This window comes from Oryx dammah, unplaced genomic scaffold, assembly GCF_014754425.2.
Source record: "Oryx dammah isolate SB20612 unplaced genomic scaffold, SCBI_Odam_1.1 HiC_scaffold_12, whole genome shotgun sequence".
NCBI lineage: Eukaryota > Metazoa > Chordata > Mammalia > Artiodactyla > Bovidae > Oryx > Oryx dammah.
Window position 1 is genome coordinate 3,240,752 of NW_024070196.1, and position 27,663 is coordinate 3,268,414.

General features: G+C 39.8%; 1 protein-coding gene across 1 annotated transcript in view; it reads left to right on the plus strand.

Annotated features, from left to right (window-relative positions):
- The window catches only part of DCHS2 (dachsous cadherin-related 2), a 347,149-nt gene that overhangs the window by 148,744 nt on the left and 170,742 nt on the right, over positions 1-27,663 (plus strand). The window contains exon 3 of the mRNA XM_040251351.1: positions 22,965-23,196. Within this exon, the coding sequence (XP_040107285.1) occupies positions 22,965-23,196 (232 nt within the window). The remainder of the gene's footprint in view (positions 1-22,964; positions 23,197-27,663) is intronic.

Sequence of the window (27,663 nt, forward strand, 5' to 3'; positions counted from 1 at the left end):
CATAGATGTGAGTTGGGTATTAAAGTCTCCCACTATTATTGTGTTATTGTTAATTTCCCCTTTCATACTTGTTAGCAGTTGTCTTACATATTGCGGTGCTCCTATGTTGGGTGCATATATATTTATAATTGTTGTCTTCTTCTTGGATTGATCCTTTGATCATTATGTAGTGGCCTTCTTTGTCTCTTTTCACAGCCTTAGTTTTGAAGTCTATTTAATCTGATATGAGTATTGCTACTCCTGCTTCCTTTTGGTCTCTATTTGCGTGGAATATCTTTTTCCAGCCCTTCACCTTCAGTCTGTATGTGTCCCTTGTTTTGAGGTGGATCTCTTGTAGACAACATATATAGGGATCTTGTTTTTGTATCCATTCAGCCAGTTTTTGTCTTTTGGTTGGGGCATTCAACCCATTTACGTTTCAGGTAATTATTGATAAGTATGGTCCCGTTGCCATTTACTTTATTGTTTTGGGTTTGGGTTTCTACACTTTTTTTATATTTCCTGTCTAGAGAATATCCTTTAGGATTTGTTGGAAAGCTGGTTTGGTGGTGCTGAATTCTCTCAGCTTTTGCTTGTCTGTAAAGCTTTTGATTTCTCCTTCATATTTGAATGAGATCCTTGCTGGGTACAATAATCTGGGCTGTAGGTTATTTTCTTTCATCACTTTAAGTATGTCTTGCCATTCCCTCCTGGCCTGAAGGGTTTCTATTGAAAGATCAGCTATAATCCTTATGGGAATCCCCTTGTGTGTTATTATTTTGTTTTTCCCTTGCTGCTTTTAATATTTGTTCTTTGTGTTTGATCTTTGTTAATTTGATTAATATGTGTCTTGGGGTGTTTCGCCTTGGGTTTATCCTGTTTGGGACTCTCTGGGTTTCTTGGACTTGGGTGATTATTTCCTTCCCTGTTTTAGGGAAGTTTTCAACTATTATCTCAAGTATTTTCTCATGGTCTTTCTTTTGGTCTTCTTCTTCTGGGACTCCTATAATTCGAATGTTGGAGTGTTTCATATTGTCCTGGAGGTCTCTTTTCTTTTAATTCATTTTTCTTTTTTCCTCTCTGCTTCATTTATTTCTACCATTCTATCTTCTATTTCACTAATCCTATTTTCTGCCTCCATTATTCTATTTGTTGCCTCCAGAGTGTTTCTGATCTCATTTATTGCATTATTAATTATATATTGACTCTTTTTTATTTCTTCTAGGTCCTTGTTAAACCTTTCTTGCATCTTCTCAATCCTTGTCTCCAGGCTATTTATCTGTGATTCCATTTTGATTTCAAGATTTTGGATCATTTTCACTATCATTATTCGGAATTCTTTATCAGGTAGATTCCCTATCTCTTCCTCTTTTCTTTGGTTTGGTGGGCATTTATCCTGTTCCTTTACCTGCTGGGTATTCCTCTGTCTCTTCATCCTGTTTATATTGCTGTGTTTGGGGTGGTCTTTCTGTATTCTGGCAGTTTGTGTAGTTCTCTTTATTGTAGAGTTTCCTCACTGTGGGTGGGTTTGTATCAGTGGCTTGTCAGGGTTTCTTGGTTAGAGAAGCTTGTGTCGGCATTCTGGTGGGTGGAGCTGGATTTCTTCTCTCTAGAGTGCAGTGACGTGTCCAGTAATGAGTTATGAGATGTCAGTGGTTTTGGAGTAACTTTGAGTTGCCTGTATATTGAAGCTCAGGGCTGTGTTCCTGAGTTGCTGGAGAATTTGTGTGGTATGTCTTGTTCTGGAACTTGTTGGCCCTTGGGTGATCCTTGGTTTCAGTGTAGGTATGGAGGTGTTTGATGAGCTCCTATCGATTAATGTTCCCTGGAGTCAGGAGTTCTCTGATGTTCTCAGGATTTGGACTTAAGCCTCCTTCTTCTGGTTTTCAGTTTTATTTTTACAGTTGTCTCAAGACTTCCCCTTCTATACCACACCATTGATAAAACATCTAGATTAAAGATGAAAAGTTTCTCCACATTGAGGGACACCCAGAGAAGTTCATAGAGTTACATGTAGAAGAGAAGAGGGAAGGGGGAGTTGGAGGTGACCTGAGTGAGATGAGGTGGAATCAAAAGAGGAAAGAGCTAGCTAGCCAGTAATCACTTCCTTATGAGTGCTCCACAGTCTGGACCGCTCAGAGATGTTCATGGAATTATACAGAGAAGAGGAGAGGGAGGAAGGAGACAAAGGTGGTCAGGAGTATGAAAGAGGGGAATGAAAGGAGAGAGACAGATCCAGCCCGTAGTCAGTTCCCTAAGTGTACTCTACCGTCTGGAACACACAGAGATTCACAGAGTTGGGTAGAGAAGAAAAGGGGGAGGGAGGAGACAGGGGCAATCTAGTGGAGAAAAAGGAGAGTCCAAGGGAGGAGAGAGCAGTCAGGCCAGTAATCTCGCTCTCAAATATAAATGGGTACTGAAGATTGGGTTTTTGAAGGTACAAAATTGTAACAAATACCAAAAAGCAAAGATTAAAAATGTAGAGTAGAGGTTGGATTTTCAAAAATACAATATTAAAAAATAGAAGAAGAAGAAGAAAGAAAAAAAAAAGTCACAAGAATTATTTTTAAAAGTAATAAAAAAATAAAATTAAAAATATATATACAAAGTTTGCTTTAAAAATAGGGTCTTTTTTGCGGGGGGGGGAGTAATAATAGGTTATAAAAATGAAAACTAAAGGAGAAATAGAGGAGTTAAAAATTAAAAAGTGTTAAAAAAAAGAAGAAAAAAGAATAAAAAATAAACATCAAAAAAAAAAGAGAATGATCATAAAAATGATAAAGATATATCTAGGACTTTTTCTGGTGTTGTTGTGGGCAGTGTGGGGTCAGTTCATTTTCGGATAGTTCCTTGGTCTGGCTTATATTTCTCAAGATCTATAGGCCCCTTCCTATGTAGTGGGTACTAACGACAGGATTTTAATCTATTGCACCTGTCACTTCCAAGGCAGTTCCCTCTGTTTTAGCTTCTTCCATTTGCTGGTTTCTTCAGTGTCCAATTTCCGCCCTGACACAAGGGGGGCGGTGGTGGACAGTTTTTTTTAAGCTCACTTGTTCAGTCGCACTGTGGGGAGGGAGGGATGCTGCAAACAAATAACACTGGCAAGTGCTCACAGTGTCCCAGCCATGCTGGGCCTGCCCCCGCTCATGGTGCACACAGCTCAGGCTCTATGTTGCTCTGCTGGGAACCGTCTGCGGCAGGCCCTGGGCTGCATGCACCTCCCAGGTCTAAGCCGCTCAGGCTCAGGCACTCAGGTAGTCCCCAGAGGCGCAGACTGGTTGGGCCTGCGTTTTGTGCAGGTCCGAGTAGCTCAGGTGTTTGGCGAGTGCGGTCTTTGCGACTTATCACCTCTCCCGTCCCTGCTGTTCAGTTTTCTGGGTGTACAGCTGGCGTACTTTTCAGGCGGATGATGACTGTCCAGAACCCCAAGAAGTCTTAGTTAGCAAAGAAGCCTGTTTGCAGTTTCGTAGGTAATGTCTCTCTGGGGCTGCGATTGCCCCCTTCCGGCCTTTCCGACTCTGGCTGCCTGTCACCAGAGGGGGATGGTCTGCAGCCGGCTAATTCTGTTCCATCCTTTGTTCTGTGCGCGGTCCTGGCGGTGTCTTATGTTAGAGCTTTTCGCGTGGTAGCCATCCCACAGCCTGGTTTGCTAGCCCAAGTTAGCTCACTCTGGTTACACTCAGGGCATTTGGGGCATTCGGGCCCAATCCTTGTAAAGCAATGCAGCCCGCACCTCCCTGCCCAGCCAACCCCCTTGCTGGTGGCGGATGCAGGCGTCTGTGCTGCTTCTCTGCTGGGGGAGTTACCGTTGGGCTCGTAATCTGTGGGGTTTAATTATTTATTTATTTTTCCTCCCTGTTATGTTGCCCTCTGTGCTTCCAAGGCTTGCCACAGACTTGGCAGTGAGAGTGTTTCCTGGTGTTTGGAAACTTCTCTTTTTAAGACTCCCTTCCTGGGACTAAGCTCCCTTCCTACCTTTTTTGTCTCTTTTTTTGTCTATTTTTTCCTACCTGTTTTCGAAGACAATGAGCTGCTTTTCTGGGTGCCGATGTCTTCTGCCAGCATTCAGAAGTTGTTTTGTGGAATTTACTCAGCGTTGAAATGTTCTTTTGATGAATTTATGTGGGAGAAAGTGGCCTCCCCGTCCTATTCCTCCGCCATCTTAGGACTGCCCTCGAACATCTGTTTCTAATTAGTTGGTTATCTTAATAAAAATAAGATCACTTGATGCCAGAAATTTTTTATTGCCAAAAAAAGGAGTGCATCAATTAGGAACATTGGCAGTAGAATAAAAAAAAACATCAATCTAGGTATTTAATTTAAACCTCCTTGCCTCTTTCTTTCTGCTTCCATATTGAACCCTACTCTACACATTTACTCTGTGAAGAATGCTTTATTTCCCTCTCAGCTCACCAACCTCTATTGCAAAATTCAAGTTCCTCTTTAACCACACCATCCCTCCATAAAGCTTTCCCAGACTGAACAAAAGAGATGCTTCCTTTCTCCAGCTATAAAAGGTATTTGATTGTCAGGATAACTAAGAAAGTGTGTAAGACCATGTAGCAGCTTTTGCTAGTTTTTAGAAATCAAAGAAGAGACATTCTTCCAGTTCAAGATAGCTACAGTCTATATGTTTGTGTTCCCCTCAAATTCATGTTTTGAAATCCTAAAACCCAAGGTGATATTAAGAGATGGAGCCTTTGGGAGGTGATTAGGTCATGGAGGTGGACCCCTCATGAATGGAATCATTCTTTTCTTGTGAAAGAAGCCCAAGAGAGCTCCTCAGCATCTCTGCTGTCTGAGGACACAGCAAGAAGTCTTGGGCTTCACCAGAAACCAGCCTTGTTGGCACCTTAATTGCAGACTTCTAGCCTCCAGAACTGTAAGAAATAAAGTTCTATTGTTTATAAGCCATCCCTCTATGGTATTTTGTTATAGACAATGGCATATGTGAGTATTCTGTACAATATTGTATGTATATATTCCTCTATAAAAACTCTTTGTTTTGTAGATGGAAAACCCTCCAACACAGTACAACACACTCTTGTTTTGTTGGGATAGAAACATCCTTCCTGTGGGGACTTCATCCTCTTGTTAAGGTGACATCCTAAGCCCAGCTCTGTTATACATGGCACCTGGTCTGCACCCTTCCTGGCTTAATATAGATTTTATTATTATTCATATATGAGTAAGGAGATGGCTGCCATTGAAAAAAGAGTTTATTATACTCACAGATCCCAAGAGGAGGGGCATGCCACATTATGAGAGGGAGGGTACATAGTGTATTCACAATGGAAAGCACTGGGGTCAATCAGGAAGCAGAGGAAAGAGGAAAACTTTGGGTAAGGGTCTTTGTTGTGGTTTCGGAGGGAAGGAATGGGAGAGGCAGAATAAGCCGGCTTAAGATTGGCTAGATTGAATAGTTTCAGTAGCCTGAGGCATAAACGCTGTCTCTAGTTACCTGGTACCTGGCTAAGGGGAGATTAGGACAGTTGATTATGGGGTGATTAGGGCAGGTGAAGGGGCTTCCCAGGTAGCCTAGTGAAAAAGAATCTGTCTCCCAATGCAGGAGTTAGCAGAGCCGGTGGTTATGGGGTGATCAGCCCAGAGTGTAGAGAGCCAGTACAGGAGGTGGTTGAGAGTGTTGTTTACATTGGAAAGGCACACTTGCCTGATCCTGGCAGCCCCTCCAGGACAATCAAGGCCGCAGATGTCAAAGCATCAGGATATAGAAAAAGAAGATGCAGCCAGTGCAGACTTTTCCCAGAAAGGATGTCAAAGGGCTGACGAGAACCCTGGTAGGTATCAGAATACACAAAATAAAATCTTTGCAGCTATCTTGTCTTGCTGCAGTTTCTTGGAAGTAACATCCAAAGGTATGGAGGGAATTCACTACTCAGTTTAACTTTTGACCCATTGTAGCATCTTAAATCATCAGAGAAAGTTTTTGTCATGGCTTATGGGCTGCTCTCAGCATTTTCTTCTCCTTTGTGTTAAGTCTCAGGTTCCCCAGTAAGATTCACTCAGTATTTCTCAGTCCCGGGCAGAGTCGCCCTCCTCCCCACTTTCCTCTCTGTTGTGATCATCTTCTTCACCTTTACTTCTTCCTTCCGAGTCCTCTATCTCATCCCCTTTCTCTTCCAAGTCTACTTCAGAGGCTCTTCATTTTTAGATCCATCTCCGCTGTCTTCCATTCTTCCATCTTGTGGAGACCAAGGAAGTGCAAGTCTGAGGGTGAAGTGGCAGTCACCTGCTTCAAACAAGCCCCGTAAACCTAGAGCAGCCCATGCTTCAGGGCCAGCATGATGTAGAAGCGAGGACTTGGCTCCATCAGAGGCCACTGGCTTCTTCTGAACTCTCTTCCTCCTTCCTGCTGCCTGGGACAGAGGGCACTTGTTCAGTGGTGATCATGATATCATCCTCTGCATCCACAACTTTCAGCCCCTCCCGGGGCTCCTGGATGATGCTTCCCCACTTTCCTGCTTGTTATCACGTTTGCATTTCACTTTTTAAAAATTAAGTTTGTTACAATATTGCTTCTGTTTGGGGTTTTTGATTGGAAGACATGGGGCATCATAGCTCTCTGACCAGGAAGCAACACCATACCCCCTGCACTGGAAGATGAAGTTTTAACCACTGGACCTCCAGAGACATCCCTGGGTTTCACTTTCTTTTTTTCTTTCTGCCTCACTTACATTTTTTCTTCTCTGACCCAGATCCTTTCAGCAGTCCCACAAACCAGTGGTTCATCCCAGTGTCATCAAAGCACAGGTCAACAAAGTAGACACCCATTAGGCTCTCTTCCTCTTCCTCACCACAGACACCCCAACACCCAAGGAGCAGTGGCTGATAATTCAGGCCACACCTGTCTAAACACTGACTATTGGAGTGAGTGAGCTCTTGTCTCCGAGGGGAAATCCAGGCCTGTACCCATTTGCCTTTTCTTCTTTCCTTAGACTTCCCTGGATTTTCTTTGAATGCAGGATGTGTTGGTCCCCCTTGTTGAAGTCTTCCAGTGGCCTCTACAGACAGTCACCATCCCCTGAGGGGTGATGGACATTTGGCAGCCTGGCCTGGGCATGGCCCCGTTCCCTCATGGCAGCAGTTTCCTCGTGTGAACATGCCCGGGTTAAAGGCATGTATGTCACTCTCTCAGATGTCTCTTGTACTGTTGTGGAAGCCACCAGGAAGAGTTAGCTGTGTCTTCCAGGCTCCCATCTGATATTGCCTTGACCTAAAGGATCTCCTGATGATTTGACTTGCTCCCAGGTCTTGATTGCCAAATGCAGGACCCAGAGATCTGTGTGGTGAATGGGGTCATTTCATCTTTCTCGGGATGAGCAGAGAACAATACATTCAACACTGCTGAGTAGGGGATTATGATATTTCTACTATATGAGTCTTTCTAGCATCTAGCATCTAAAAATGGGCTATCAGAGCCTCAGAATCCCCTCCTTCCTCAGCACTTGGACACCTTCTTCTCCATCTTGGTGGCCGTTTTCTCCTTCTTGTCCATCACATGTGTCTGCAATGGCAGGGGACCCCTGAGGGAGCTGCACACTTAACCTGCCTGGAAGCAGGTCCTCTTGGGGGCAGACCTGCTGATATATTTTTAAAGACAAATTTTAAAAGAGTCTTCCCTCACCCCCAAATCATAGCCTTTAAACAGCTTCCTAATTTCACCTTGTTTGTACCTAAAACTGCCTCCAATTTTCCTTGAGTTTGCCTCTGAATATATACGAGCAAGCAGCGTGTGTGTGTGTGTGTGTGTGTGTGTGTGTGCGCGCACTTCAGTGTGAAGTATTTACTCTGCTGTCAGTGTAATCTTTGTCAGTTTCTTCTGAGATGAACTGTGTGTATCTATAGGGTGAAGTCTTCATCTGTCATCATCACTCTGCAATATCTGCTCATAGCACAAGTTATTAATCAAAACAGTTAATAAAGATGAAGATATCAAGGTTGATAATAACTTGATAGACTGTCCCATAAAAGCCATCTAGCTTGGACCTGAAAAGTTAATGAACTCAGGCAAGATATTTTAATCTAAGATGTTGGATTCTGGGCAATAATGAATTTATTTAAAGCAATGAACCACACCTTGCCAAAGGCCTTTAACTGTACAGAATTACCTTGGTAATCTATAGTTTTTCCTCTGATCCTTTCTCTTTCTAATATATGTCCTGAGAGCTCTTTGGAAGAAATTGCTGAGAACCCATTTGCCTGTTGTTGCTAAGAGATATCTATTCATCAGTAGAAGAATTTTTCTTATACCTGGATGTTCTTGGCTTTTTCTCTGTTTATCCCTATGATGACTGTCACTATTTTTAAACTCAATCACTTCCCCTATTCTACCCATAATACTTCTGAAATAGGCCACTTTTTTCTGCTACAGTTGTGGCTATTTACTTCATACACAGAAGTCAGGAGGATGCTATAAAATTACGTAATGAAAATAAGTAATTGGATTACACTACACGTCAAGTGATTTTTCACAGTAATTGAATTATTCAATATTTATATCTAACTCTTGTTTCCTTTTAGCATTCACTGTTAGCAAATGAATGTTTCTTTTTTGTTGTATATGTTTATTAATATTCTATCTCTGTTTTTTTGACATCTCAAATACTGTAGCTGAAATATGTGTCTGAGATAAAGCTATTTCAACTCTATCTCACCACTCCAGGCTTAGGGGATGGTTGTCTCAGACTAGCAATACAGAAAGTAAATTGACTTAGCCCTTCACCGTTATATATATTCATGATAAATATTGACTATTGAAGTTGTACTATAGACTTTGTGTGAAAAGCAAATAAATCTCTAGAAGCAAACTTGCTGATTAAAAGGGCATACTCATTTTTTTCCCTTTCCTTCAGCTCTATTGACATGCAATTAATAAATTGAAATCATATATATTTAAAGTATACAGCATGGTATTTCTGATTATATGTATACATTGTGAAATGATGGCTACAATTAAGACAATTAACAGATCCGTCATCAAACATAGTGAGTGGTGAGAACCCTTAAGATAGACTCTCAGCAAATTTCAAGTACACTATACAATACAGTATTATTAACTATAATCATCATGCTGTGCATTAGATCTCCAGAATTCATTCATTCTGCATGACTGAAACTTAGGACATGCTCATTTTAATTTTAACAGATTGTATTATTTCATTTTCCAAGTGTTTATTCTTGTCATATATTTAATTGATCAGCACCCCTTCCCTATTTCAGGAATAAACCACTGCCCAGGTGCCCACATTTTCTAGCTCAGTTGTCTGAATCATATCTCAAAATGCTTGCCTGCCATTATTTAATACAGTACCAGGATTAATCTCAAAATGTCTTAAATACCAGTTTACCTAATTCTTCAGTTCAGTTCAGTTGCTCAGTCGTGTCCGACTCTTTGTGAGCCCATGAATCGCAGCACGCCAGGCCTCCCTGTCCATCACCAACTCCCGGAGTTCACTCAGATTTATCTCTAGTTTAAGCCCTCCAGCCATCCATCATCTGTCTTCTCATCCCCAGGCTGTTCTGCTCTCCCTTTAGTTCAGACCAGTCTCCTACTCATCCTCTGTTCACCCTTTAACTCAGACCAGTCTTCTACCACACACTCTGGAACTCCTGGCCCATCATTTAGCAAGTTCCATTATGCTCTCAGTCTGATCTCTGACAGCTCCTTCATCTTGCTCTGGTCAAAACAAGCATCCCTCAAGGATACTGACTCTTCCCTGCTCTCTCAGAGAAGCTATATTCCACTAATCACAAGCCAGGATTAAGGTGCTGAGGAAGGTGCCCTCCTGTGGCCCGTTGCAGCATCAAATCATTCCTATCCCTTTCATTCTTCAACAGCAAATCTTTTTGAAGTTTGCATTGTCAGACTATACCACGGACACTGCTTGTTGCTGCTGTTGTGTTCCAAACCTCTTTGTCATGAAGGACTTTTACATCTTACTCAGTTTTCCTCTCTACTGTTGTGCCCTCCTGGAAACTTTACTGTCCTTTTTTTTTTTTTTTTAACAATCCGACCCCAAAAACCTCTCAGTTCCTTGACTTTCCGGTTTCCAACCTCTGAAACCTTGATTTTAAGCATGCAGTGTTCTGATAGACATTCTAATCTTTCTCTTCACTTACATACCATCTCCATACCCATAGATAACTCTTCTCCTGTTCAGATCACTAGTTTAAAGTCACTCAGTTGCAAATTCCCTTTAGTTCTGTTACTCCATAGAACTTTCCAAGTAAAACCCCAGCCCTATATCAGCCTGACTCTGCCTTTTCTGTACTTGCCTAAGCAGCTGAACCCGGAGAAAAATAACATACATGCTTGAGAGAGACCTTACCTTTCTGCCAGCTATCAGCTCACATCTTGTGCCCTCTCCTGTTAGCATATACAGATTTCCCTGTTTGCATCAGAAGCAAGTCCCTCTGCTGATCAGGCTCCCAACCATTCCAGCTGTCTTAAGGATTTCACTTCTATAATGATTTTCTCAAATTCAACTGAATGTCTCCCATAAGCATACAAGGCATGATAATGGTTTCCATCTTTTGAAAAAAGCCTTCTTTTAGTTTCATGTACTTTTTGAGAAAACCATTTTCTTCCTCTTCTATCTTTCACAGTGCAAGTGTGCTAAGTTGCTTCAGTAGTGTCTGACTCTGTGAGACCCTCTGTAGCCTACCAGGCTTCTCTGTCCATGACATTCTCCAGGCAATAATACTGAAGTGGGTTGCCATTTCCTTTCCAGGGGATCTTCCTGACCCAAGGATCGAATCTGAGTCTTTTGTCTCCTGCATTGGCAGGCGAGTTCTTCACCACTAGTGCCACCTGGGAAGCCCACAGTAGAACTACTTAGACTAGCTGTCTGTTTCCTCACTTTTTGGTCTTTCTTTGATCCTTCTTTCCATCCCTCCCCTCTAATAAAACTGCTTTTATGAGTGTGGTTTACATTGTGACACATCCTCAGATTATTTCTTTATTTTCATTTTGTTCAGTTTCTCAAAGGACTTGAAATTGTTCTTGGGACACTGCTTTTCTTGGCTCACTGTTTTGTTTTTTCCCTTAACAAACTGGACCTTCAGTTCCCTTCACCTTTGCTCATTGAGTTATGAACTATAGACTCTAATGCACTGGCAAGGGAAAGAACAGCCCAGAAAATGCTAAGAGATATGAAAGATTGATACTAATATCCTACTATTCAGGAGCCCCAGAGGCAAACGCAGAGCATGGGGAGTAGACAATAGCCAAAACAGACAAGCAGCAGACATTTTCCATATCCATTGACGGCCCTCGACAGCCCTCCTGCCCCAGTGTGATATGCTTTCAAGTTTGGTGCTTTCCCCAAATACTCCCAACTCTCACAGCACTTCTTATGAGAATTGAGATTCCGGTGGATTGGTTAAGAGCCTCTTATCATAATTTTCAAATGTAAATGATTAAATTATATCAAAGTGAATCACAAAAAAGGATATGACAAAGTTAAAAATTAAAATTAAATATACATAGAATTTATGGGGTGTATCAGTTACTTGTTGCTGTGTAACAAGTTATTCCCACATTTAGCTCCTAAATTCCCACATTTAGCTGAGATAAAGCTATTTCAACTCTGTGTCACCACTCCAGGCTTAGGGGAACATTGTCTCAGACTAGCAATATGGAAAGTAAATTGCCTTAGCTCTTCACTATTATATATGTTCATGATAAATGTTGTCTGTTGACATTGTACCACAGGTTAAATAATACACATTTAATATGTCATCCAGTTTCTAAGGGCCAGGAATCTGGAAGCAGCTTATTTGGGCAGTTCTGGACAGAGTCTCTCAGAGGTTGCATGATCAGGGCAGTCTTGAGGAGCTAGATAGAAGTTTAGTTTCAGAGGATTAGGAGGTGAACACTTGAGGAGATAGAGAAAGTGAGCTCAGATGAGCTTTCCCCACCTATGTTCTATGGCATTCTTGCCTCCTGAGATGCTCCTTCCACTGAGAGTTCTGTGGTAAATAAGAGTGGAAAACACATTAGAACTCACCCCATCCTGTAGAAACATGCCTCTGGAAGGTTCTATGAGAAATCCAGGGTCAGAGAACATATTTGACTTGGTTAATTCACCATTTTAATAACTTTCTGACGAAGAAACCTCTTTGTTTATTTTTAAGACACACCTTTTCATTGCCACCTCAGGTATCTTTTTCTTAAACCTAGATGGGATCATGTCCCTTCATTCATGATGGCAATAGTGTCCCAAGTGGGGGTTTAGGAGGAAAATGTGACAACTTTGAATTTCATCCTTATAAACCTTTTGAGGTGTTTTTAATATAAATAATACAGACAGTAAATGAATGCATAATTTATTAATAAATTGTTTAAATAATAAATTAATAAATTATTAACATATTTATTAATATGTATTCAAGGTATGCACACCACACTTTTTACTGAATCTACAGATGTGCAGAATAAAATCTATCCTCCTTAGCATTTAAATCAGTTCAGTTCAGTCGCTCAATAGTGTCCGACTCTTCGCGACCCCATGAATCACAGCACACCAGGCCTCCCTGTCCATCACCAACTCCTGGAGTTCACTCAGACTCATGTCCATCACATCAGTGATGCCATCCAGCCATCTCATCCTTGGTCGTCCCCTTCTCCTGCCCCCAATCCCTCCCAGCATCAGAGTCTTTTCCAATGAGTCAACTCTTCACATGAGGTGGCCAAAGTACTGGAGCTTCAGCTTTAGCATCATTCCCTCCAAAGAAATCCAGGGCTGATCTCCTTCAGAATGGACTGGTTGGATCTCCTTGTAGTCCAAGGGACTCTCAAGAGTCTTCTCCAACACCACAGTTCAAAAGCATCAGTTCTTCAGTGCTCAGCTTTCTTCACAGTCCAACTCTCACATCAAGCTCCATGAATCTGTCCATCAAGGCTTTTCATTAGATTTTTCCCGTTTTCTCCCTCTCCCTCCAAGACATGCATCCTAAAATGTGACAGAGACTTTTCTAAAATGTCGTTATATTTTATAGGATGTTATTTTAACTTGAAATATCTATTTTTTAATCCTTTTTTTTAACTTTTATGAATTTATTTGAACAAAACTTGATTCAAATGAGGAAGCATTCAACCAGAAATAGCTGGGAATGCTCCATGGACAGGAGCAAGAGACGGACTTTTATGGAAAAGGTGCTGAAGGAGAGCAAGAAAGTGATTGGATTGGCTGTGGTGACTGGATTCTGATTTGGAATCTGAAAAGAGACTGCCCTTGAACCTCTTTGGGAGGGACCATAGTGAGTCCTGACTTCCCAGATGTCTCAGGGACCACATCTCCTGATTAAAGGGAGAGAGTGGGATGATTAGGGAGAGTGGCATTGAAGCATGTATAATATCATATATGAAACGAAAAAAAAAGAAATAAAAAAAAATAAAAAGGGCTTCTCGAGTCTCGGGACGGCACGCCCACTGGGTTGAAAGAGGCTTTTTGTTTGTGAGGACCTGTCTCAAGGGTCCCGAGGCTTCCCTCCACTCAGTGCTCACAGTGCATCTGCATCTGAGTAACAGAGATCCCCAGTCTTATGTCTTAGATGTGAAAGCTCTCAAGATGGAAATGTTTAAAAGCTCATTTGATGAGAAACCTGACTCAAACTCAAATGAGGCTATTTTTTTTAATTTATTTATTTTTTAATTGAAGGATAATTGCTTTACAGAATTTTGTTTTCTGTCAAACCTCAACATGAATCAGCCATAGATATACATACATCCCTCCCTTTTGAACCTCCCTCCCATCTCCCTCCCCATCCCACCCGCGTAGGTTGATACAGAGCCCCTGTTTGAATTTCCTGAGACATACAGCAATTTCCCATTGGCTATTGATTCTACTTATGGCGATGTAAATTTCCATGTTACTCTCTATATACATCTCACCCTCTCCTCCCCTTTCCCCATGTCCATAAGTCTATTCTCTATGTCTGTTTCTCCATTGCTGCCCTACAAATAAATTCTTCAGCATCATTTTCTAGATTCCATATATATGTATTACTATACGATATTTATCTTTCTTTTTCTAACTTACTTCGCTGTGTATAATAGGCTTGAGGTTCATCCACCTCATTATAACTGACTCAAATGAGTTCCTGTTTATGGCTAATATTCCATTGTGTATATGTACCACAACCTCTTTATCCATTCATCTGTCGATGGACATCTAGGTTGCTTCCATGTTCTAAGAGCTATTGTAAATAGTGCCACAATGAACAATGGGATACATGTGTCTGTTTCCTCAGGGTATATGCCTAGGAGTGGGATTGCTGGGTCATATGGTGGTTTTGGTGATGGACAGGGAGGCCTGGCATGCTGCGATTCATGGGGTCGCAAAGAGTCGGACACGACTGAGCGACTGAACTGAACTGAACTGAACTGATGGTGGTTTTATTCCTAGTTTTTAAAGGAATCTCCATACTGTCTTCCATAGTGACTGTATCAATTTACATTCTCACCAACAGTGCAGAAGTGTTCCCTCTTCTCCACACCCTCTCCAGCATTTTATTGTTTTTAGACTTTTTGATGAGGGCCATTCTGACCAGTGTGAGGTGGTATCTCATTGTAGTTTTGACTTGCATTTCTCTAATAATGAGTGATGTTGAGCATCTTTTCATGTGTTTGTTAGCCATCTGCATGTCTTCTTTGGAGAAATGTCTGTTTAGGTCTTTTCCCCACCTTTGGATTGGGTTGTTTGTTTTTCTGGTATTGAGTTGTATGAGCTACATATATATTTTGGAAATTAATGCTTTGTCAGTTGTTTCCATTGCTATTATTTTTTCCCATTCTGAGGGTTTTCTTTTCACCTTGCTTATAGTTTCTTTTGCTGTAAGCTTTTAAATTTGATCAAGTCCCATTTGTTTATTTTTGTTTTTATTTCCATTACTCAAGGAGATGAGTAGAGAATCTTGCTTTGATTTATATCATTGAGTGTTCTGCCTATGTTTTCCTAAAAGAGCTTTTTAGTTTCTGGTCTTACATTTAGGTGTTTAATCCATTTTGAATTTATCTTTGTGTATGATGTTAGGAAGTATTCTAATTTCATTCTTTTACATGTAGCCGTCCAATTTTCCCAGCACCATTTATTGAAGAGGCTGTCTGCCTGATTGTATATTCTTGCCTCCATTGTCAAAAATAATTTTCCCATAGGTGCATGGGTTTATTTCTGGGCTTTCTATCTTGTTCCATTGGTCTATATTTCTGTTTTTGTGCCAGTACCATACTGGCTTGATGAATGTAGCTTTGTAGTATAATCTGAAGTCAGGAAGGTTGATGCCTCCAGCTCCATTCTTCTTTCTCAAGACTGCTTTGACTATTTGGGGTCTTTTGTGTTTCCATATGAATTGTGAAATTTTTTGTTCTAGTTCTGTGAAAAATGCCATTGGTAATAGATTGCATTTGATAGTATAGTCATTTTCACAATATTGGTTCTTCCTACACAGGAACATGGAATATCTCTCCATCTGTTTATGTCATCTTTGATTTCTTTCATCAATCATAATTTTCTGTGGTCTTTTTTTCTCCTTAGTAGTAGTAGTGTTAGTTGCTCAGTCATATCCAACTCTGCGATCCCACAGACTATAGCCTGCCAGGCACCTCTGTCCATGGGGTTCTCCAGGCAAGAATACTGGAGTAGAGTGCCATTCCCTTGTCCAGAGGATTTTCCTGACTCAGGGATCGAACCCAGGTCTCCTGCATTGCAGGCAGATTCTTTACCATTTGAGCTACCGGGAAGACCCTTTTGTCTCCTTAGGTAAGTTTATTCCTAGATATTTTATTCTTTTTATTGCAATGGTAAATGGGATTGATTCCTTAATTTCTCTTTCTGATTTTTCATTGTTAATATATAGAAATGCAAGTGATTTCTTTATATTGTTTTTGTATCCTGCAACTTTGCTAAATTCACTGATTAGTGCTAGTAATTTTCTAATAGTATCTTTAAGGTTTTCTATGTACAGTACCGTGTCATCTACAAACAGTGAAAGCTTTGCTTCTTCTTTTCCAATCTGGATTCCTTTTATTTCTTTTTATTTTCTAGTTGCTATAGCTAGGACTTCCAAAACTATGTTGAATAATAGTGGTGAAAGTGGGCAACCTTGTCTTGTTCCCAATCTTAGGGGGAATGCTTTCAGTTTTTCACCACTGAGAATAATGTTTGCTGTAGGCTTATCATATATGGCCTTTACTACGTGGAGGTAGGTTCCTTTTATGCCCATTTTGTGAAGAGTTTTAATAATAAAAGGGTGCTGAATTTTGTCAAAGGATTTTTCTGTATCTATTGAGATTGTTAATCTGGTGTATCACACTGATTGATATTCGTATATTGAAGAATCCTTGCATGCTTGGAACAAACCCAAATTGATCATGGTATATGGGCTTTTTGATATGTTGCTGAATTCTGTTTCCTAAAATTTTGCTGAAGATTTTTGCATCTGTGTTCATCAGTGATATTGGCCTGTAGTTTTCTTTTTCTGTGTTGTCTTTGTCTGGTTTTGGTATCAGGGTGATGGTGGCCTCATAGAATGAGTTTGGAAGTGTTTCTTTGTCTGCAGTTTTTTGAAAGAGTTTTACAAGGAAAGGCATTAACTCTTCTCTAAATGTTTGATACAATTCTCCTGTGAAGCCATCTAGTCCTGGGCTTTTTTTAGGGGGGGGGGAGATTTTTGATCACATCTTCCATTTCAGTGCTTATAATTGGGTTGTTCATAATTTCTATTTCTTCCTGGTTCAGTCTTGGAAGAATTGAATTTTTCTAAGAATCTGTCCATTTCTTCCAGGTTATCCATTTTATTGCCATATAGTTGTTCAGAATAGTCTCTTATAATCCTTTGTATTTCTGCATTGTCTGTTGTAACCTCTCCTTTTTCATTTCTAATTTTGTTGATTTGATTCTTCTCTCTTTTTTTCTTGGTGAGTATAGCTGCTGCTGCTGCTGCTAAGTCACTTCAGTCGTGTCCGACTCTGTGCGACCCCATAGACGGCAGCCTACCAGGCTCCCCCGTCCCTGGGATTCTCCAGGCAAGAATACTAGAGTGGGTTGCCATTTCCTTCTCCAATGCAGGAAAGTGAAAAGTGAAAGTGAAGTCCCTCAGTCGTGCCCGACCCTCAGTGACCCCATGGACTGCAGCCTTCCAGGCTCCTCCATCCATGGGATTTTCCAGGCAAGAATACTGGAGTAGGGTGCCATTGCCTTCTCTGATGAGTGTAGCTAAGTGTTTGTAAATTTTGTTTATCTTCTCAAAGAACCAGCTTTTAGTTTTATTAATCTTTATTATTGTTTCTCTCTCTCTCTCTCTTTTTTTCATTTATTTCTACTCCGATCTTCATGATTTATTTCCTTCTACTAATTTTGGGGGGTTTTGTTCTCCTTTTCCCAGTTCTTTTAGGTGTAAAGTTGGGTTGTTTATTCGATGTTTTTCTTGTTTCTTGAAGTAGGATTGTATTGCTATAAACTTCCCTCTTAGAACTGCTTTTCCTGCATCCCACAGGTTTTGAGCTGTCATGTTTTCATTGTTATTTGTTTCTAGAAATTTTTTTATTTCACTTTTGATTTCTTTAGTAACCTATTGGTTATTTAGAAACCTTTTGTTTAATCTCCATGTGTTTGTGTGTGTTTTTGTTTTTGTTTTTTAGTTTTTTTCTTGTAATTGATATCTAGTCTCATAGCATTGTGGTAGGAAAAGATGCTTAATACAATTTTGATTTTCTTAAATTTACTGAGGTTTGATTCATGACCCAAGATGTGGTCTATCCTGGAGAATGTTCCATGTTCACTTGAGAAGAAGGTGTATTCTTTAGTGTTTGGATGACTGTCCTGAAGATATCAATGAAGACCATCTCATCTACTGTATCATTTACGACTTCTGTTTCCTTATTGATTTTCTGTTTTAATGATCTGTCCATTGATGTGAGTGGGGTGTTAAAGTCTCCTACTATTATTGTGTTATTGTCAGTTTCTTCCTTTATGTCTGTCAGTGTTTGTCTTATGTATTGAGGTGCTCCTATGTTGGGTGCATAGATATTTACAATTTTTATGTCTTCCTCTTGGACTGATTCCTTCATCATTGTGTAGTGTCCTTATTTATCTCTTGTGATATTCTTTATTTTAAGGTCTGTTTTGGTTGATATGAGGATTGCTACTCGAGCTTTCTTTTGCTTCCCATTTGCATGGAATATATTTTTCCATCCTCTCACGTTCAATCTATATGTGTCTTTATGTCTGAAGTGGGTTTCTTGCAGACAGCATATATATGGGTCTTGTTTTTGTACCCATTCAGCCAGTCTGTCTTTTGGTTGGAGCATTTAATCCATTTACATTTAAAATAATTATTGATATATATGTTCCTATTGCTGTTTTCTTAATTGTTTGGGGTTTGATTTTGTAGATCTTTTTCTTCTCTTATATTTCTAGACTTTATAAGTCCCTTTGACATTTGTTGTAAAGCTGGTTTGGTGGTACTGAATTCTCTTAACTTTTGCTTGTCTGATAAGCTTTTGATTTCTCCATCAATTTTGAATGAGACCCTTTCCCGGTAAAGTAATCTTGGTTTTAGATTTTTCCCTTTCAGTACTTGAAATATATCCTACTCTTCCCTTCTGGCCTGCAGAGTTTCTGCTGAGAGATCAACTGTTAAGCTTATAGGGTTTCCCTTGTATGTTACTTGTTGCTTTTCCCTTGCTTCTTTTAATATTCTTTCTTTGTGTTTAATCTTTGTTAGTTTGATTAGTATATGTCTTGGCATGTTTCTCTTTAGGTTTATCCTGTATGGGGCTCTTTGCAACTCCTGGACTTGACTGACTATTTCCTTTTCCATATTGGGAAAATTTTCAACTATGAGCTCTCCAAAAATTTTTTTATACCCTTTATTTTCCTCTTCTTCTTCTGGGACCCCTATAATTTGAATGTTGGTGCATTTGATATTGTCCCAGAGGTCTCTGAGACTATCCTCAGTTCTTTTCATTCTTTCACTTTATTCTGCTCTTTAGAAGTTATTTCCACCATTTTATCTTCCAGCTCACAGATTCATTCTTCTGCTTCAGTTATTCTGCTATTGATTCTGTTTTTTTTTTTGTTCTTTAATCATCTTTACTATCATTATTCAATTCTTTTTCAGGTAGTTTGCCTAGTTTCTCTTAATTTATTTGGACTTCTGTGTTTCTCATTTGTTCCTTCATTTGCACAGTATTTCTATGCCTTTTCATTATTTTTTTAAAATCTTATTGTGTTTTAGGTTTCCTTTTCCCATGGTTCAAGGTTGAATTCTTTTTTCCTTTTGGTTGGTGCAGTGGTTTGTGTAAGCTTTGTATAAGGTGAGATTTGTGATGAGTTTTTTTTTTCCTCTGATGTGTAAAGCTGAGTGAGGTGGTAGTCATGTCTGCTGTTGATTTGGTTTGTATTTTTGTTTTGTTTGCTGTTTGGATGAGGCATCCTGCACAGGGTGCTACTGGTGATTGGGTGATGCCAGGTCTTGTATTCAAGTGGTTCCCTTTGTGGAAGTTCTATTTGATATTCCCTAGGGCTAGTTTCTCTTGTAGTTTATGGTCTTGGAGTCAGTGCTCCCACTCCAAAGGCACAGGGGTTGATTTCTCTGTAAAGATGCTTTTCATCTTTGTACTCTGGTCCCCAGCAGTGAGTGAGGTACTAATGAGGCCAGGGAGGCACTCAGGAGAACCCTCCACATCACTGCCCTTCTCCTAGTGAGCTCACTCCCAGCACAGCTGGCGCTTGGGCCTCAATCTGTTTGCCAAGGGTCAGGCACTCTGTTCAAAGCTTCTTTCTAAATGTTATTTGTCCAACTGGAATCCCTTTCCAGGAAAGGTATATGTCCCCGGCATTTGTGAGATCCTTGAGGCTTTATTCATCCATTTTTTCAGCAGAATATTAAGTTCCTGATTATGGGCCATCATTCCAGACTTCACTGGGATGCACTATATTTCTTTTATGAAACTTAAAAAATTCAGAATTTCAAGACAAATACATCTGGTCCCACGTATTTAGGATAAAGAGCCTGTAAAATTTTCTAATTGGTGGTGGTTAGCCATAATAAATGCTTTCCACATATTATATCACTCCTTGCAACAACAGGCCTGCAAGGTGAGGAGGTGGCCCCACTTTGTGGAAGAGGCAGCTCAAAGTTGGGCCATCTTATGTTGTTGAAGCTGTGGTCCCAGAGGCAGGCAGGCCCAGATATTAGATCCAGATCTTCTGGCTCCAGATTGTTCCACTGTGCCACAGACCAAGCTGTACAGCATTTGTCTCATAAATGTTAAGTTCTTTGTAAACAGGGGCTCTGTTTTCCTTTTCCCTCTGAGACAAAATCCATGGTTGGCATTGCCTGTAACATGGTCTTTAAACATTCCTTCATGAAAGGTTGAATTTATATCATAGCAATACCTTAAAAGTCTCAAGTCCTGGGGGCTTTGGGAACAGATGAATCTCCATTCCAGTTACAGATCTGCTGTTTATAGTCTCACTTACTTTGGACAAGTCACTTAGCCTCTTTGTGCTTTGGTTTCCTTATTGTAAAAATGGAGGGCCCCATAAAAGTCTTTAGAAAGTGAGATTATAACAGTTGAAGGAGAAAATATATGTAAAGCACACTTAACATTCATTCACAAATGGTTGTTAGGACAGGAAAGTGTCCCCTGTTGACACATTTAATAGATAAAAGTTAGATTTATAAAAAAAGGAAACAGATCTATATGTAATACTGTTCCTGCGAGAAGATTCACTTATCTATAACAACAAGCCTTGATTTGTCCATCTAACATTTTGCTTGTTTTGGGTAGTGTGGCCTGATTCGGAGTCTTAATGGACAGCCCAGTAAGGAACATCTTTGTTCTTGAAGGCCTTAAGGTAGAGTGAGCCTCATTGCTTCACATGTTTGCCACTCTTTCATTTCTTCTCCTACCTGCTTTCTTAGCATCTCCCTACCTCAAACCTAAATGATTTCTTGATCTTGAGGAGAAATTTAAAAGGACAAGGGAAGGAAAGATAAAGGAAAATCAAAACTGGGAAAAAATCCAGCTCAAAGAACCAGCAGGGCTTTGTGAGATGGGGTGAAGCCTTTCCCATCTGCAGCCCCTCACTTCACTCCACCTGGGACCCACGGGTTACTTCAGTTTGCTGAAGACACAGCACCAGTCTAAATGTCAAGGACACAGACTAGATGGTACTGCCATTGTTTTTCTGTTTTTGTTTTAATTTTTAAAAATGTGTTTTAATTGGAGAATAATTACTTTACAGTATTGTGATTTTTTTGCCATACATCATTTTTATTTTTACTGTTCACTTTTTTTCTTTCTTTATTTTATTGATATGCTGTTATGTTAATTGATTTTTTTTCTCATTGTGTCTACTGTATTCATTTAAAACTGGCATAGCCATGGGACTTTATTCAGCTTAGAACATGGAAGATCACTATTTTTTATTCCTTCTCTGTTCTTTTTCAGTCTGCAGTGTTGGGTACATGGGCCCTCAGAGCATGAGATCCATTTCCGAATTCACAGTCAGCTTCATCCCAAACAGTAGTAAATGATGCGCTCTCTCTTGCACCCTCCCTCATGCTCAGCACATGCTCCCTCCAGAGTCCACAACCACAGTCTCCCTTTGTCCTGTGCCAAAGCTGCTGCTTCACTGCCTTTGATTTTCCTTTTTGCTCACTGCCTCCTGCCACAGTGGGAGAGAGAGAGACAGAGAAAGAAAAGGAGAGAGAGAAGAGGATAAGTGAAGGAGAAAGCCCAGGCTGCTGTGACTTACCAAGGACTTTTGCCTAAGATGAAAGTATCAAAGTATACCAGATAGAAATGGAAAATGGTGCTTTGAAGTAGGAACATATGTTTTCCTTTAGAAAAGTAAAAATTGCAAGGATTATTTTCTTCTATTGTGCTGCTTCCTGCTCCTTGTTTTTAGATGAAGGAAGCACACACACAAAGCCAGTATGGGATCCATCTCTCACTATTTTAGGCACTCGATTTCTTTTCTGATATGTGGAAAATTTTAAATCTCAAACTGAACCTGGCGCTAAGTTGTGGGAAAAGCTGCCTCGCTGTCACCTACTGTGCTGGACTTGATGATTCTTCTGGCTCCTACCTAGATTCCCTCCCTCCTTCCAGCCTTGCTGCCCTTGAGGGGCAAATCAAGCTACTCCTCTGCTTATAACCTTCAGGTGGGTCAGAGACGTGGTCCTCTCGGAGGCCCACAGAACCCCTTGTGACCTTTCCCCCCCCTTTGATATCACCCACTGGTCTCCTTACTATTCTGATCAGGCTTGGGATGTACCGCACTCCTGTCTCAGGGCCTTTGCATATGCTCTCATCTCTGTTATGCTTTTCCTCCAAATAACAGATCTGGTCCCTCATATGGGTCCGTCTTTACTCAAATTGCACCTTCTTAGTGATGCTATCCCCCCAGTTACCTATTTTGAAATTACACCTCCCTCCAGTACTCTCTTATCCCTTCTCCTTAGCAGTTAAAGATTATCTGGGCATTGAAAGTGATTTTTTTTTTTCTCTTTGGATGTCAGGAGACATTTCCTTATTTAAGGAAATCTTAAGTAAGACCTCTTTGGCCTCTACTCTGAAATTATTACCTCCTGGAGGTTTTTTTTTTTTTTTATTTAAACTTTTTCTTCTGTGTTGAGGTATAGCCATTTAACAATGTTGTGATAGTTTCAGGTGAAGAGTGAAGAGATTCAGCCATACCTAAACACATGTGTGGTAATATAATTCCAGTTTAAGAAATCAGTATTGGAGTACAGATATCATGCTATTCACATGAACTTATAGCTCAAGTTTAAAAGTAAAATGCATATATATATATGTTAAAAGTAAAATGAATACACACACACACATACTTTTGGTTGTTTCAGAAGTCTATTCTAGGATCCTTCTCACTTATTCTGCATCCCAGTGTTCATGTGAGACCCATTTGTAATCACTTCTCATCATCCAACAGGGTGGACTCAGTGCCCAAGCTTTTGTTCGTGTGGAACTGGAGGATGTAAATGATAATGAACCTGTGTTTAACCCATTAACCTATGTGACGAGCCTTAGTGGCCAGGCACAGCTGGGCACCGAAGTCATCAATGTTCTTGCCACAGACAGGGATTCTGGGATGTATGGAACAGTGAACTATGAGCTGGTCCTTGGAGACCTGTCATCCTTTTTCACCATCGACTCCACCACAGGTATGTGAGCTTGGAATCAATAGCTTTTGTGTAAGAACCAGAAAATGAGTTGAAATGATTCTTTCCTTGGCCGGGGTGTTGCAGGACTCACGTCACCTTCCAGAAGGCATATTGAAGAGAGTCAGGATTTGTTAGGCTAGGACTGGATCTGAGTCCCAGCTTTGCCTCTTCCTGGTCTTCTGACCTTCAGTGGCCTTGTCTCCTTACCTTAGGAGTACTAATAATTCCTATGTTGTGAAGTTTCTGTGAGAATTAAAGGTGGTAAATTATAAAAGATACTGGTTAGTAGTATTGATTTTGCAAATGTCCCCTGTTTGTATGATCATCTAAGGATAACTTACATCCTTTCAATGTATGAGTAATCCTAATCATGCAAAAAGCATTGTAGTGACATCCAAAGAAATGCCTTTCTGGCGCTATGTCTGGCATTCCCTTAGTCTCTTCAGGTCTTAGTCTCATTGTTTCTGAAATGATACCTAAAGCTCCTATTAGGTCTCTTATGTGGTAATTGTGTATCTGCTGAAGAAATCCAGTGGGCAAACTGAACCTTTCAGAAGTAATCAATATTTAAGAGGTTGCCTCCTTTCCCTATTGCTTTGTTGTTAACAGAAATGTTTGAAGTGTTTGGTTATAAGAAAATATAAAATTTTAATATATAATATATTATAATTGTGTATAATATCACATTATAATCCTATGGAGATATTGCAGATATTCTGGTCCTAATAATGAGCCTTCAAAAAAATTTTTTTCTTTTGCATTTCTTCTTTAAAAAATTTTTATTTTCACTTAACCTAAGATCTTTCCTTTCACACATTTTTCAATGTACAGTACATTATCATTCGGCTTCCCTGATGGTTCAGTGGTAAAAAAAAAACCTGCCTGCCTATGCAGGAGATGTGGGTTCCGTACAAGATCTAGGAAGATCCCCTGGAGATGGAAATGGTAACCCACTCCAGTTTTATTGCCTAGGAAATCTCATGGACAGAGGAGCCTGGCAAGCTATAGTCCATGGGGTCACAAAGAGTCAGACATGACTTAGAGACTGAATAACAACATTATCATTGACCAGAGGTACAATGTTGCATAGGAGACCTCTCGGGTTTACTCATCTGGTTTTATTGAAGCTTTATGCTCCTTCATCAGCACCTTCCATTTCTCGCTCTTCACTGATCCCTGGCAACCATCTTTCCACTCTTTGATTTGATAAACTTGACTATTTTGGATACTTCATAGAGTGAAATATGTAATAACTGTCCTTCTATGGATGGCTTATTTTGCTGAACTTTATGTCCTCCAGGCTTGTCCATATTTTCCTGCGTTTCAGAAGTTTCTTCTTTTTTCGAGGCTGAGTAATATTCCATTGTATGTATATGCCACATCTTGTTTATCCATCCATCTGTTGATAGACATTATGTTTTGTCTACAACTTGGTGACTGTGAATAGTGCTTCAGAACATGTTGGGGTGCAGAGATCTCAAGATTTTATTTTTTCTTGAAACTCCTTCTCTGAGCATGGGTGAGATGTGTTTCTATTGTGATGCTAATACTGATGTGAGGTGCTACACTGGGCTTTTGTGCACATTGTCATACTGTATCTTTACAACACCCTTTGTAATGAATGTATTCATTAGCAACAAATCATAACTGATACAAGGAACCTGATGTAACAAGTTAGTTTGCCCTCTTAACTAGCTCCATTAGCTAAAGAGTTATTGCATCTTGCCTGGAAAGTGTATTTCTAGTGTGTATGACTGACCAGGGGATTAGTTGTTTACAATGACAGTCTTTATAAGACAAAACTTTCCTTGCTCAAGATAATCCACTGACATGGTCCTTTTAGCATTTCAAATATCAGACAAAAATACTTTTTTAGGAAATTAGTCTCTGCTTATCTTGACTTTTTCAAAATTCATCTAAACTGAGGACCTTAACTACTTGTCGAATTGTCAGGCCCTCCAGGGCACTAACATTGCCAAAAATATATAGGTCAGCCAGTATTTAGCAGATTGTTTTAAAAGACATCAACACACTCATCCTCTAGTTTCCCCTGGACAGTCTTGAAGAATTATCTGTACTGTATTGTGTTTTTAGGAGATATTTCTGTTGTTGTGCTGGCTTCAACAGCCACAGGCTTCCATTCCTGGCACGGGCATTAGACAAATGCCATTGTTAATCAGGGAGAACGCTTTAAGTGGTTACTATCTAGAAGAGTATCTTGGTATTTTTTTAAAGCAAAAACCAACTTTGTAATGGAAGGGGCCTTGAGATATTATTGTTGGCATTTCGATGCTGGTGAATTTAGGGTGAAGACATTCTCAGTCTGACAGGGCTGAGAATGTGGTTGCACCTAATCACAACTCATGAGAAATTCACGGGACCTGCTAATGCTCTACTGTAACCTTTAGAAGAGAATGAACAGCATCATGACTAATTGTGGAAAGAAGTTGCCTAGTGAACAGACTGTCTCCAATTTGAACAGCTGAGTTCCAGTTCATCTGTTGGTTGACTACAACTACAGACACATTTTCTATTTTGTACATAATAGTTAGGCCTCCAGGCCCTGCCATAAAAACTGGTTTAAATGCTGATGTTCTCTAAGAATGGAACAAGGAGCTGTACTGGAATATGGCTTTCGTCTCCTAGATTTGTGTTTTTGTTGAACCTGTAAAAGGCTGGACTTTCTTGCTTTCATTTTAAAGGCCTGTCTCTACAGAGCCTGCCAGTAGATACACAGTCTCAAGAAATTGCCCCTATCAGTAAATATATATGGAGTAAATGAAGAAATGAATTAGAAATAATTGAAACATGATTTAAATTCTTATTACAGACTCTTAAGAAATTGCAGAGCAGTGCCACTGATAACAAAGCATACCTTCATTTAAAATCCTCTTTCCCATTGCAGAACGGCACAGGATCCCAGGGCCTACCCCCACTTGTCTTCAGAACTCTCTCAGATTCCCTCTGCAGCATTACTGTGCCAGCTCTTTTCTAGTTGTATAAACTAAATACACTTATATACATGTGGTTGTACATGGTTGTATAGTAGAGGAGAAGACTGAGAATTGATAGCTGATTTATACATTATCACTTCTTCCTGAAATACTCTGAAATTCTCTCTTAGACACATTAATTCATTTACTCACTTGTTCCTTTGTGCTTTCATTTTGAGGCTTCCTATATCAGATATACTATTTTATAAATTTACATAGGCTCCAGTTTTCCTGAAGACAAGAGATTTTCCACTACCTGTTTGTGCCATAACCAGGACTCGTGCATTAGAAATAGAATTCTTGGACTTACTGTGTTTAGCTGGGAAGAAAAATGTTTTGGAGAGGCGGTATGATGATGTCCTCGTTGTTTTCTCTTGTGTGTTTATCTTCCTGTTCTGTTTCTGGTTTTCTAAGTGTGTTGTTGGTTCAGAGGACATTTTTGTAGAATGTGTCTCAACACCAGGAAAGAGAAATTGACTTGAGCCTTCACTTCTCTTATTCTTAGTTAGTGGTTTCCTTTGATGTGGGTACAAGGCAGACCACACTGTTTTGAATTTTAAAAGGAGGGAACACAAGAAACTTACTTATTAATAGCCTTTTTCATGTATTTTTAATCCCATTTTATGAACTATTGGTCAATTTTTTTCCTACATTGTCCGAAGTAGTCTTTTTAATAATATAAAAAGAACAATTTTTAATTTTGTGTCGATTCTATTTATTTAGTGATTTTACTCTGCAACAAGCATTACTTATAATTCAGATTATTTTAAGGTGGCAGATTTCAAGCATTTGTGTGAGTCTTTTATTGTTGCCCCGCCCAATTATCTCTTTTGCTAGGGCTGTCTATTGTTACATTTCTGTGATTTATCTCTTTGTATCCTAATGATACAAGAAAAAGTCAACAGTTCTGAAAAGAAAGACAGAAAATGGAAGCAAGTCCATCGTTTCCACAGATATTGTTTCAATGCCTATTATGAACCAAGCACGGTTCTCAGTGTTTGGAATACATCAGTGAACAAGACAGACAAAAATTCCTGCTCAGTCTCGTAGATCTGACAACAAAATCTCACATTGTTTTACCTATCATCTGTTCTGGGTTTAGTAGCGGTGCACACAAAATCCAAATTTAACACTACGGAAGGACAAGTAATTAAAAGGGCAACCGAGAGAGTTAAATAGCCAAACGCGGCCAGTACTGCCTCTCTAGTTAGTTGTGATCACCCTCTTTGTGCAGGGTGTGCGGATTGTAACAGGAATTATTAGCAATGTAGCACCAGGACTGTTTTCCTTTATTTCAAGGGCAGATTCTTTTCTAATGCTAGTTTTATGCTCAGATTTCATACCTTGTAATGATTCTCATAATTCTACCTGATTGTCACTTTCCTACAATCAGAGTGTTCTGATATATAGTTAACAAATTAATACCACACTTTATTTCTAAAGGATGTGAGTCTGCTCATGCCAAAATAAAAAC